The 13,668-nt window shown below is 43.0% G+C and overlaps 1 protein-coding gene across 14 annotated transcripts in view; it reads right to left on the bottom strand.

The window, feature by feature from the left end:
* The window catches only part of DENND2B (DENN domain containing 2B), a 307,999-nt gene that overhangs the window by 56,508 nt on the left and 237,823 nt on the right, over positions 1-13,668 (bottom strand). For all 14 annotated transcript variants that reach the window (XM_039538757.1, XM_039538759.1, XM_039538756.1 and 11 more), the window contains one exon: positions 4,887-4,964. In XM_039538757.1, coding sequence (XP_039394691.1) covers positions 4,887-4,964 — 78 coding nt within the window. The remainder of the gene's footprint in view (positions 1-4,886; positions 4,965-13,668) is intronic.

Here is a 13,668-nt window from a genome sequence, read left to right as displayed (position 1 = left end):
ACAGCAGAATCACAGGGGTTGCATGAGTGTAACTGAAGGCTGAATATGTAGAGAGATCGAGATCAAGATCGAGATCATTTCATCTATTGATAAAATGCAGCCACCTCTGGGATGGAGCACAGAAGGTATTCTGCGCCAGCCACACTTCAAAGCATTTTTTAGAAAGGTAAGGAAGGAATAACTTATCCACTGGTAACTGTAGGGAGACTTCATAGAGGCAAAATGTGATTGGTAGAATTGGACTTTGGCCAGGACATCAGGGTTGACATCTGTGCTCTTAGGAAAAGTGAAATGGGATTCTGTGACTGCAGGACCTCAGTTTAACATATTCAGATTGGGCGTACAGCGTTTCCTGCTTCAGATTCTGAAATGAGGAGAGAGTGATCGCTTCACAATCCCTATGTTCAAAACAGAGCTGATCCCGAGTGGGTTTTGTGAAGCGTGCCCTACTCTTTACATTGGATGTCTGCACTAATGTCATTTTCCATTTGCCATGACACAGAATAGACAATTTAGCTGTATACTGAACAGATGGAACTCAGATAGATTCAGAGCATTGTTTTTTTCTTCTTCTTCCCATTTTATTCACACAGGCCGACATAAATTAGACCACAGCAAAGTTTTCCCATATTAAATAGATAAATAGATGCTGATAAACCTAAAGAAGAGGGGAAAGCAAGCTTTAAAGCAGTTAGTGGTTTGACCTGGAAGACTGATCTTTTAACCACTACTCATGAGCAATGGGCCACGCAATAGTTAGTCTGTCAAAGCCAGGCACTTTCCGTTGTTGCTGTTGGAAATGCTTTCCATTGAAACAGAATGTGAAAAGATACTTAACTATGAGCTGGAGAGTTACAATAATAGCTAAATGACCCCAAAAGCCAACAAAGGCACTAATTGGAGCATTGGCTCCCCGCCCTCTCTGCAACACTAATGGTGCGCATCTAACAAGTACTTGCAGCTCCCATTGAAGTCAATGAGAGTGGGGGCTGATCATAAAAGTTTATATTAATTTCATTCTGAAGGTAACTTGCTTGGGTGACAACCGCTCACACCAGATTAGAGAAGCTCCTTACTGAAGGCCAGCCCAGTGGCTAAGTAGTATTGATGTACTACTATTCCTTCTGTTCCCTTGGCTACATCTACACTTAAACCGCTAGAGCGGCACAGCTGTAGACCTTCTGTGTAGACACTCACTACAGCAATGGGAGATGTTCTCCCATTGCTGTAGTTAATCTACCTCCCTGAAAGATGGTAACAAGGTGATGGAAGAATTTGTCTGCTGACTTAGCACTGTCTACACTAGGGGTTAGGTTGCCTTAACTACGTTGTTCAGAAGCGTGGATTTTTCACATCCCTGAACAACATTCCTGGGTCAACTTAACTTTTTAGTGTAGACCCAGCTGTACTATCTCCTAGGCAAGCCTTTGTGCTGCTGCCAACACTGGTCTCCTTTTGTAGGTGCTAAGTGATTCTTTACATTGTTGGCATTATATGCTAAATATAAATTAAATTAGGTACAGTCAATTGAAAGCTGTTGGGGGGAGCGACTGTGTCATGTTATGGGTTTGGACAATGCCTAGTTTAGTGGGGCACTGACCCTGACTGTCAGCACAATACAAATAATATATTTTTAAAATGAAGAAAGTTTGGACAAAGACATGTCCTGAGTCTAAAAATGGGACAAAAACATCTGCATGACTGCATGCACTGGCTGAGTTTGGAAGTGAGGAAATCTGTGGTTCTCAAATCTGTCTTTAAATAGATATCGCCTCAGTGCACAAAGAAGGCTCCAAAGGGAATTAAAATAATGAAGATAATCAAAAACAAAGGGCTTTTTCTGCTTCTCAGCTAAGTAATGTACAAGATTTAATATCTCAGTAGTCTCTCCCATCACGTTTTTATATGAAGGCTGCAGTTTCCTGTTTTGTCTACTTATGCTTAAGTGTACCTTCATGATAACTTTCCTCTTTCCCATTAGTTTTACCAATCTGGGCACCTTGGTTTCGCTTTTACAAACTAGGAAAAAGGGATGTTCTCACTGTCTCTTAAGAATCTCAGTCTGCACCAGGAACAAATCTGTTCTACAAACTGGTACTACAAATTGACTCCCCCACCCATTTAAGAGCTGATTCAGGGCTGTAGTACTCCGTCTTGCCAGGTGCTGAATACCTTCAATTCAAACTCACATTAGTGGGAGTTGAGTCTGTGATCTTCAACTAAGACTAGTTATTTCTGTGTGAACCAGACACAATGGCCCAGGGATCACATTAGCAGGAAGAAGTGAGTAGCTCTTTCCTAACAGTGGGCCCGGCCTACAAATTCAATGGGAGTTCTACCCACACCAGGAATAAGAACTTCTCCCTAATGTCACCAGTGTTCACCTTCTTCCTTTCCATAATCACCTGGGAATCACTCCTATTGAAGCAGCAAAGAGTCCTGTGGCACCTTATAGACTAACAGACGTATTGGAGCATGAGCTTTCGTGGGTGCCATGCATCCGACGAAGTGGGTATTCACCCACGAGAGCTCATGCTCCAATACGTCTGTTAGTCTATAAGGTGCCACAGGACTCTTTGCTGCTTTTACAGATCCAGACTAACATGGCTACCCCTCTGATACTTGACTCCTAATGAAGCCAATGGAACTTTACCAGTGTAAAACTAGTACAAGTGAGAAAAAAACAACAGACCCTTACTACAATTTAACTATATGGCTGATAAGGAGGAAACTGACATTTGGGGTAAACTTTTCAGCCAGCCACTAAGTGAGCACATTAAAATGATATGAAAGCTCACATAAATGAAATTATTTGCATATGTCAATCAGGTAATTTCATATATGACTAGCTAATTTGCATCAAATGCTCATTTACATGAGCAAATGCAAGGTTTGGGCATCAATGTGCAAACAGAATTTTTGCAATTCTGGCCCATCTCTGGTATTTTCTGGCATAAACTGTCCACTCTGTGGACCTGCGCACACTTCATGTCTTCATCTTGACTGATATTTTTGGCTAGTGTGCTGGCAGCAAGGTATTGTAATGTTCAATTTTGTAATATCTGCTTTATCTTTTCCCCCCAAAAAACCTCAGAGAACTAGGCCATCATCAAAGTTAGATAGCAACATCAAAGAGAAGGAAGAGTGTCATGACATCTCTGTATCATTAGCTTCCACAATCTTTTTGTTACCTCTATTCACCACGTTCCAGCATGGTGTTTCTGCATCAGTTGCAATCATCTTTAGTTAGACACTGGTTATATCAAGAGGCTATTGGATCAACCCTTTGGTTTGACCTTTTATATGACGTCATAAGTAGGACTGGTATTAACTACTTTCATCTGATTTTTTAAAGCTTGATTCATGTTAATCAAAGTTTTATCCTGAGAAGCTCAAAACATGCTTATATGGAAGATAACATTCTGTATGATCAGATCATGTGAATTACATAAAATGTCATTATTTTATCAAACCCAAAACCTAACCTCACAACCAAAAACTAGCCAATTTTATTCAGTAAATAAAATAAATAAATAAATATTAATTTGGTCTTAAGTTCTGTAAAACTCCCGTAGGTCTAACTGCCAAAGTGATAAGTTCCTTGCAAACAGACATATCATTTACTCAACACTATATTCACATATGAGCTGAAAGGTCTAAATTGTGTGACATGCTACCAGGAATTGTATAAGAGGGGGGGGAAAAGGTATTCACTCAAAGTCAGAAATGTCATTGTCCTCTCACAAATCACACTAAAATCCTGGTTGGTACGGCTCTATCACAATTAAATGCTCGCTAGTTGCACAGGACGTGCCCTTGGATGTTAGAGGCACTATGTTGGCAGCAGCCTGGACATTTCAAACTCTAATCAAGCAAGAAAAATATTTTTGACTGCTTTGTTTTATTTGAATATCCTTTTGTTGAATGTAAAAAGAATGTTTATGGTACTGGAACACACTCTGAGTCAGCTGCTTTGACTATCAAATGCCTCAGCCTTACTTCAGTGTTTAATCAGCCTGAATAAGCTGTTTATTGTCTTGCAACTTCTGTACTAGGAACTTTATTCCTTAAGTAAGTCAGATCAAAGTATGATGCAACTTTGGTGTCACATTTGTTCCTTCTAATTAGATCAGGGATCAGCAACCTTTCAGAAGTGCTGTGCCGAGTCTTCATTTATTCACTCTGATTTAAGGTTTTGTGTGCCAGTAATACATTTTAACGTTTTTAGAAGGTCTCTTTCTAAAAGTCTATAATATAGAACTAAACTATTGTTGTAAATAAAGTAAATAAGGTTTTTAAAATATTTAAGAAGCTTCATTTAAAATTAAATTAAAATGCAGAGTCCCCCGGACCAGTGGCCAGGATCCGGGCAGTGTGAGTGCCACTGAAAATCAGCTTGTGTGCCGCCTTCGGCACGCGTGCCATAGGTTGCCTACCCCTGAATTAGATTATTATTGTTGTTAACAACTTCTTGTGATGGAAATATCCCACTATAATAGAATCCACTTATGGAATAATCTTGATTATTGACCTCATTACTCCAGTGGGGGAGTACTGGCGTAAAAGTGGTATTGGCCCATCATTTCAAACATGCATGCCAAGAATTACAGGTCAGCAGAGAATAGTTTTAGAAAACAATGGAAAAAAGCCTCAGGCAGCCAATGCATACGAACACCCAGATGTTTTTCAAATCAAGATTTGCTTCAGACACAGAAGCAATAAGACATGCTTTGATGTACCCAATAATAATGAAATGTCTAAAGGTAAAATACTGTTGCTGCCCATCAAATGAAAAATTTTTGTGTGTTTAGTTCATTAATATAGACATTTCTCAGTGAGTAGTCAAATTAAGTGAAATATGGGGGGGAAGGGAAAAGGAAACTTACCTTGGAAAATAAGTCAAAGCAACCCAGTCGGCTGATGACACAATATACTTCAGGTAGGCGTGGACCTTTTCCACTTGGCTGATAACAATGAAAGAGAGACTGAAATTACTTCTTAATTTTGAGCCACAAGAAAATACACTTATATAGCACAATGGCTTGGCTATTATGCTAAATCTTTTGTTATCCATTTCTCCACCAAAATAGTTACTCTTGAAAAAGCATTATATTCCTTCCATAAGGCAGGAAACTAAAAGGCATCAAGAATGCTTATCCACTTTGGAAATCACAACGCATCGGAGCTGTTCTCCGATATCATTCCAACTCGCAGCCATACAGCACAGTTACAGATGGCTGTAACTCGTGTCTCAGCAATTGCTCCCCTTTATTCCTGAGGCAGTAGGAAGAGTGGGGCTGCACAGGGGCTGGGTACCTGCAGGAAAGGATGAGAATGGGAAGGCTAGGGGAAGGTTTAATGGTCATTTTTGTTCCCCAATCACATCACAATGGTCAAAGACTGCTTAACTCAAGACTAGTACGATCAGAGAGCTAAACAAAGATGTGCAAGACCTAAATCCAATAGGGTTTTCATTTAGATCCTCCACATTAGTTGGGGGCTACTTATTTGCACATGTAAAAAATGTGCAAAATTTGAATAATATAAACAGTTAAAAGTGAAAATTATGCTTGACACACAAAAACAAATGAACAAATGAAAGCTACCTAGAGAATTTGATGTACATTCCCCTCTTGAAGACAACTAGAGATGTATTTGTAATAGGCCTCATCCTCCAATAGTGTAAATTGCCATTGGCTCCACTGAGCTGAACACAATGTATCCTCCACATATAGTGCTGAATTGTGGCATTTAGCCACAGCTCTGCACTGGGGGCAATGTAGAATCACCCCAGCAGGAGCATTGGTAAGAGTCGTATTTAAGACTGATGCAATGCCCCTAGAACAGTCTGATGGCACAGGCGAAGAAAAAGAAGCATCCTTCACCGGGCAAAATCTAACTCTTAGGGGTGAGCTATTCTCAAGTACTCAGCATTGAGCTAACTCTGTTCCCACTGAAGCCAATGGCCGGTGCTCGGAGTCAGCCTAATTCTGCTCCCATTGAAACCACTGGCTCCAATCTGAGTTAGGCTAGTGCTGAGCACTTTGGAAAATCCCATCTGAGTGGGAGTGAGTTCCCTGGGACAGAGACCAAGTCTTCCTTTGTCCCTCAGACTGTGCCAAGCACACTGTCAATATTTAAATAACAAACAGCTGCAATGTACAGGGCATGTGCAGTGGCTTTCCATTACATTTTTAACATGCCGAATTCCAGTTCTGCTATCATCTAGTTTGAGGTTGAGCAATTAAACCGACACAGAGAGATATTTTGCTGATTTCAGGGACAAACAGAAAGGCAGCAGAAATTAGAAGAAATCAGGAGTTTCCCTTTTTTTGCTTTGTATTTCTTCCCTCTCCCCCCACCCCACCCCCGCCCCAGGTTAAATTTGTTGTCACTGTACAATAAAATAGTACTAATCACAGAAGCCTTAATTTCACCCAGAAAAATGTTGAGGACCATTCTTCATGGACAATGGATGTTGGGCAGATCTACTGAGTACTTATGGTCCAGATTCAGGAACAGGATCTTACTAAACTGGGTGACTGGGCTACAACACGACAGATGAAATTCAGTGTCAATTAGTTTAAAGTAATGCACATCGGAAAAAATAAGCCCAACTATACATACAAAATGATTGAGTCTAAATTAGCCGTTACCACTCAACAAAGAGATTTTGGAGTTATCGTGGATAGTTCTCTGAAAACAGTGTGCAACAGCAGGCAAAAAAGCTAATAGAATGTTAGGAACCATTAGGAAAGGGATAGATAATAAGACAGAAAATATAATGTCACTATATTAATCCATGTTACGCCCACACCTTGAACATTGAGTGCAGTTCTGGTCACTCCATCTCAAAAAAGATATATTAGAATTGGAAAAGGCACTAAGAGGGTGGGGGGGGACATAACAGCTTCCATACAAGGAGATATTAAAAAGGCTGGCACTGTTCAGCTTAGAAAAGAGACAACTAAGGGGGAATATCACAGAGGACTATAAAATCATGGTTAGTATAGAGAAAGTGAATAGAAAAGTTATTTACCCCTTTATATAACACAAGAATCATGGGTTATCCAATTAAATTAATAGGCAGAAGATTTAAAACAAACATATACAGTCAATCTGTGGAACTCATTGCCAGGGGATGTTATGAAGACCAAAAATATAACTGAGTTCAAAAAAGAATTCTATAAGTTATTAGAGGAAAGGCCAATCAATGGCTATTAGCCAAGATGCTCAGGATGCAACTCCATGCTCCAAGTGTCCCTAACCTCTAACTGCCAGAAGTTGGGACTGGACTACAGGGTATGGATCACTTGAAATTGCCCCGTTCTAGTCATTCCCTCCGAAGCGTCTGGCACTGGTCACTGTCGGAAGACAGGATACTGGGCTAGGTGGACCGTTGGTTTGACCTAGTATGGCTGTGCTTATGTATCCCTATTCAGGAAAACACTTACGCATGTGCTTAAGAGTTTTCCTGAATCACCACCCATGGGAAATCAGAGACCTGATCCAAAATCCACTAATGTTAGTGGGAAGACTCCCACTGCAAAGGGCATTGGATCAGGTCCCAGACTACCAGAATGTCATCCACAGTCACCTGTATTTGCTACTGCCCTGCAGAGGGACAGCAGGCCTGCAGATGGAAATGCCTTGAACGGTATACTAGCCCGTTCTCCTTTTTCCATTGAGCACAAAACCATGACCAAAAGGAAGTCTCTGAACTCAACAAAAGTCACCTTTCAATGGATCAGTTGGCATGACGTGCTATTGAGATAAAACACAGGGACTGCCCCAGAGCTGACATTACTGCAGGAATTCCTGTCTCTCCTTGTCTAGGAACTGCAAACACCCTGCACCAACCCACTGCAGACATGCTACCAAACTACTTTGCCCTGCCATTAAAGAATTCTGAGTAGGATCTCAGACAGTGGGTCTAGTTCTCTGTTGCCCTGCACCTTGTGGAGTCTTTCTGCCTGTGCAAAATGAATGAAAAGCAGGTGTAACACACCAACACTCTGAGTTGGTATCATTTTACACCCACTTTGCCCAGCTCTGTAAGATGGAAAACAGTGGAAGAATCAGCCCTATGTCATAATTTCTTTTTTTGCTTTTGCTTACTTTTATATTTAATCAAAGTGAATAATGATCTCTCCTCTTTTACCATAATAAGTTGGTGGCATTTAGTGTCAGTGTCTCGTCATTAGACTATGAGGATTATGCAAGTTGTTTCCACAAAGTGGGTTTATCATTTACATGCCATGCAGAGCTGATTCGGAAGAAGCTGGAGGACGTCCGGCTGTGTTTTTTAAATCTGAGAATCGCTGGGACAGTTAGCAGGTGCTTGTGCTGTTATAATAAAGACCATGAAAAAATGCTGCACTTAAGTGAACACAGATGAGTGTATTTCTGAATCCAAACCTGCTCACCACACGTCACATCTCTGAAAACAGCAGAATCCTTTTTTGTCCATATTAGGTATAAAACCCTTTCTAAAGGCATTGAGTGATTATATCAAGCATGTGGGATTTTGGTTAAAATCATTGTGTCAAATCTGCAGGAATGCCGAAGTCATGCCAGGACTCTTGGACAGCTACCAGCCAAGAGCTGTCTTACTGAGTGCCAGTAAAAACATCACATTCTTGGGTCATCTATAAGACCAGAAACAATAACCACGCAGTTTATTCAAAGACCCTGCCCTATGAAATATTATTCCCTACAAATACCTTAAAGGTTACATGTCACTGAGTTTATGAGTGCTAGGCATCTTTCCTGCTCATATTCATTATACATGATTTCCTTGTATTTTAGGGATTTCTCTTTGCCAATAGCAGAGCCTCCTCGGTACATGCAAATCATCACGAAGAGCAAAAGAGCAAACGTCTCAGGCTGGGGAGGCTCTCAGGGGCTGGAATCCTGAAGTGAAATGATTTACTCCTAAAGTCAGGAGTTTGTAAAAACCAGGCATTAACCTGCATGATCCTGTATCAACAGGTCTCCCTGACTGAAACTGTCCCTCTGGCTGCAGCTTCACATAAGAGAAACAGCACTTGCTTCTCATACTGTACTTTGTTAATTCCCCAGTAAAATGTTGTGAGCATGTGTATTACGCCTAACCCTCCGTGGCCATTCACATCTGGGCTTGGTTTTCACTTTGCATCAATGGTGGCTTCTGCCCCCTAGGGATGGGTCCAATCCTGGGAAAGACAGATGGTGTTTGCACCACTATCCAGCCTCAGTGGTCCCAGAGGGGATGGCAGCTTTAATCTGCACATGGAGCTCGGCCACTGGATGTGCTGAATCAACCTATCTGGACAGCCTGCCCAGGCCCACTCTGAGGTCGGTAAGTGTTACATACGGACTGTCGGGAGCTGAGAACAGTATGAGTGCCACCGCATAGCTCCTACACTGCGGGGAGAACTAACATAGAGGCAACATATTACGCCAGTTCTATTCCAGCTGGAAAGACCCCCTTAATTGGTGTATTTCCCAGGACTATTTTTGCTTTATCCTGTCAGAACAAGATAAAGGCTAATATCAAATGACCTGACCTAAGGAGTTTGCAAGGGACACTCTCATAGTCAACCTGTGGAACTCGTCGCCAGGGGATGTTGTGAAGGCCAAAAGTATGGCCATTCTTATATTCTTCTCCTGGCCCCAAATCACAGTCAGGTGACTAGTGGATAGGTATAAACTGTTGACAACACGGCCTGCTGCTTAATACCCCACTGCTACATCCAAGCCCCTTTCTGAGTATGGGGCTGTTGGGTAAGGGACAGCTGGGAGTCAGCTTGAATGCAGAGCATATACTGCCCACTTCCTTGAGGAAAGGGGGAATGAAGCACTTGGAGTTTTTTGTTTTTGTAGGGCCAAGTACATTCTTAGTCTTCCTCCAGCCTTGCTTGCAGGAATCCTAATTAGTCTCACAGACAATAGGGCACTGATTCCCAGGAGGATGAAAATAAACCACCACGAATTGAGCTGTGAAACAGAAGGGTGAGGATCAGCACCAGGGAGATTCTGCTAGTTTCTTGGCCAGCACAAAGACTGAAGCAGCCTTGCTGCACAGTGTTTACCCTGGACTTTGCTGATGCAAACCCTGCTTTTGTCTCTACACCTCTACCCCAATATAACGCTGTCCTCGGGAGCCAAAAAAATCTTACTGCGTTATAGGTGAAACCGCGTTATGTCAAACATGCTTTGATCCGCCAGAGCGCACAGCCCCGCCCCCCTGGAGCACTGCTTTACCGCATTCTATCCAAATTCGGGCTATATTGGGTTGCGTTATATCGGGGTAGAGGTGTATTTTGAGATTAAGTCTAAGCGAAACCATGGCTCTTTATGCTAAAAAGGAGCCTTTTCCCCTATTGTTGCTCCCACCTTCTTGTCAACTGTTTGAAATGGGCCATCCTGATTATCACTACAAAAGTTTTTTTTCTCCTGCTGATAATAGCCCACCTTAATTGATTAGTCTTCTTAGAGTTGGTATGGCAACACCCATTTTTTCATGTTCTCTGTGTATATGTATCTTCCTACTATATTTTCCACTGCATGCATCTGATGAAGTGGGTTTTAGCCCACGAAAGCTTATGCCCAAATAAATTTGTTAGTCTCTAAGGTGCCACAAGTACTCCTTGTTCTTTTTGTTTTAAAAAAGACCTTCTTTCCCGGGTGCTTGAAATCTAGCTGAGCTATTCAGAGTCTCTTGTCTAATCTACCATCTCACTGCCTGGCCGTTCACACACGCGTATGCGCCTACTTTAAAAGTAAGGCAAAAAAAGCTGGGAGAAAGTGAGACCAGCTGTTCAAATTAATAATTTAGTTGTTTGGATTAGTAAAGACACCAAAACGGGCAGGAAGCTCCCTTCATCCTCTGACTCCTTTTTGAGAATTTCAGACTCCCATAATATACTGGGGAATGCCAGTTGCTCCATAGCACTTTCACTTCAGAAGGCCTGAAGCAACAGGACTAATGGAGAGTTTCTGCATTCCTCTGCTCCTCCATAGGGGTGTGGCACAGGCCCAGCAAATTGGTAGGAAAGGGAACGGTGCATCATGGCCCCACACCCAAGCTCAAAGAAGCAGGAATGGAGCAAAGGGCCTCCTGGAAAAAGACACCTCCTGAAATGGGAGAAAGGAAGAAAAGGCGACCTGTTAGCCATCACCTCAAGATCCCCAATAGGCCAGTGGGTATTGCTAGCAAGAAGAGATTGTGAGGGAGAAGTGAAAGATTGCTATGGATTGTGTGAGAAGGGAACACCATGGAGATGAAGCAGAGGGCATGCTGTGTGGGGAAGGAGGGTTGCATGGCTTCCTGGGACCTACCAAATACATGGATTCGCTTTGGATTGGCATCTGATGTTTCAGATTCCCAATGAGCCCAATCAAAGCCATTGGAGCTTTAGCCACAATTAGTTCTAATTGAAATGATGACAGATCTTTGACTACAGGAATGTATCACTGGGATATTCTGCAAAAGAGACATCAGATTAGACTTTGGTACAACACTGCAGTGTAGACGGCAGGTCAGGTCATATGCTTTCACAGTACGCATTCACTCTTGCAGCAGATTGGAAATTGTACTTTGTTTTAATCCCACCTGGCTTTGGGGTTGTTTTGAAACTGGAGCAATCAAGGGATGCATCCCCAAGCCAAAATTCAAACAGGATGTCAGGATAAGGGAGGGAGAGGCTCTGGAATGAAGGGTGGTCCTGTCCTATCAACAATATAAACTTTCAAAAACATATTCCAGAGAAATCTCCCCATGTATTTCCTCTGCTGGGTTCTGACGTACAGCAGCATACAAGCTGCGTGTGTGAATGAACCAAACGAAGGGTGCGTGGAAGGGAGGATGGTGTCAAAAGGGATGGAGAATCTGCCTGCCATCATTCTGCTGCATAAATTAGATGAGGTTTGACAGTTTCTTTTTTAACAGCAGGGCCCCTTTCTTTGGAGGTTTGCTCAGATCTGCTGCTGGTTTGGTTTAAAGGCTGAGAGCATTAGAAAAACAGAATGTGAAGCAGGCTCACAGCAAAGAGCTCAGCCATCAGCTTGTGCATCAGATCCGATTTTTGTTGTTTCTCTTGAGCCCAGCCCAGTGTACTCATAGCCCCTCAGCTGCACAGGCTATGGCCCCTCCAGCAGGCCAATGTGTTCAGAACTAGAGAGGGGTCTCAACCAAAGCCGAGGAGCAGAATGCACCAAACGTCAGAGTTTAGAATTAGAATCTGGATCCAGAGCCACATTTTTTGACAGGCCCCTGCCCCTCCTACAAACACCCTCCCAACATGGGGGAAAGGGGTGTGGAATGGAGTGTGACTTGGGGATCTGGGTCCAAATGATTTTGCTTGCATTCTTCTCTAATCATTGAATAAGACTCTTTGCTACAGAAGATCAACATGGATTTTTAAAGCCAGCACACAGGGTATCTACAGAGCTGTCAAGAAGGCTGGGGGAGGAAAGTTCCTGCCAATGAACTCTCTGTGGATCCATCTTCAGCCTGCAGCCCACAAGAGTCACTCCAGGACCACAGTAAACTCCCCTGTGTGGCCCCATCAGGTGGCGAGATGAACCAGACTCACCTATAGGCCATTTTTCTTATTTTATTGTAAATACTTTGTGTTGGGGCTCCCTGCTCCATTCCCTGATTTCTAGAGCGTGGTTGTCTCAGCCCATGCCCTCAACTGGAGAGTCCTGGAAGTGTGGCTTTCCCTCAGAGGGGAAGGAGAAACAGAAACTTTGTCCCATTGGGCTGTTTTCTCCTTTTCAACAGGATGAAGCTGCCCTTCAGGGAGATCAGGACTTGTGGTTTATTTTAAGAACTCAACTTTTCTGGAGGTCAGATGGGACAGGAACCCACACGCAGGTGTCTAGCACAATGGGGTCCTGCCCAGAGCTGGGGTTCCTAGGCGTTACAATACGACAATCAATAATAATCATAAAAATATGGTGATTGGCTGAGACTATGTTTCTGGGATGGATATGGTCCTGGGATATCATATAATTCAATAAAACCCAGCCTGTGAAGAACTACAACCCCTCAGCCTAAGGAGTAGCTTCTGCAGCAGCACAGCCAGAGATGTCTGTGGAGATGACATGGAACTGTAGTTAAGATGCTGTGTTCTCTTGGATAGTTTACTGCTGTGACTCTCCTTGGAGTGCCACTGGGAAAGGGCAGCTTGAAAGGTCCAGCCAGCATTCCCTAAAAGTGAAGCACAGGCTTCCTAGGAGATGCATTGACTCAATCCATCTGCCACAGCACATGGTCCTGCTGGCTCTACCCACTTTCTGGTCTTCACAACAAAGATTTGGCAAAATTTTCCACCACTAGGGGATTCTGCCAGCAGAACCGAGATGAAAGCCAGGAGAAAGTGAGACCCTTTGAGTGTATCTGCACTGCAGCTGGGAGCAGCTTCCTAGCTCGGGTTCGCTGACTTGCAATAGCTCACCTCAAGATAGTGGACTCAAAATAGCAGTGTGGATGTTGTGCTACTGGTAGAGGCTTGAGCTAGCCAAGCAAGCTCAGACTCGGGGGGTTGGGTGGGTGGGTCTGAGTTTAGGTGGCTAACCCAAACCTCTGTTGGTGCCACAACAGCCACACTGCCATTTTTAGTGTGTTAGCTTGAGCTGAGCTAGCAAGTGTCTGTGTACCTGAACTGGGAGGCTTGCTCC

The sequence above is a fragment of the Mauremys reevesii genome, linkage group 4 (assembly GCF_016161935.1).
Source record: "Mauremys reevesii isolate NIE-2019 linkage group 4, ASM1616193v1, whole genome shotgun sequence".
Taxonomy (NCBI): Eukaryota; Metazoa; Chordata; order Testudines; family Geoemydidae; genus Mauremys; species Mauremys reevesii.
This window is presented reverse-complemented; position numbering and strand designations above follow the sequence as displayed.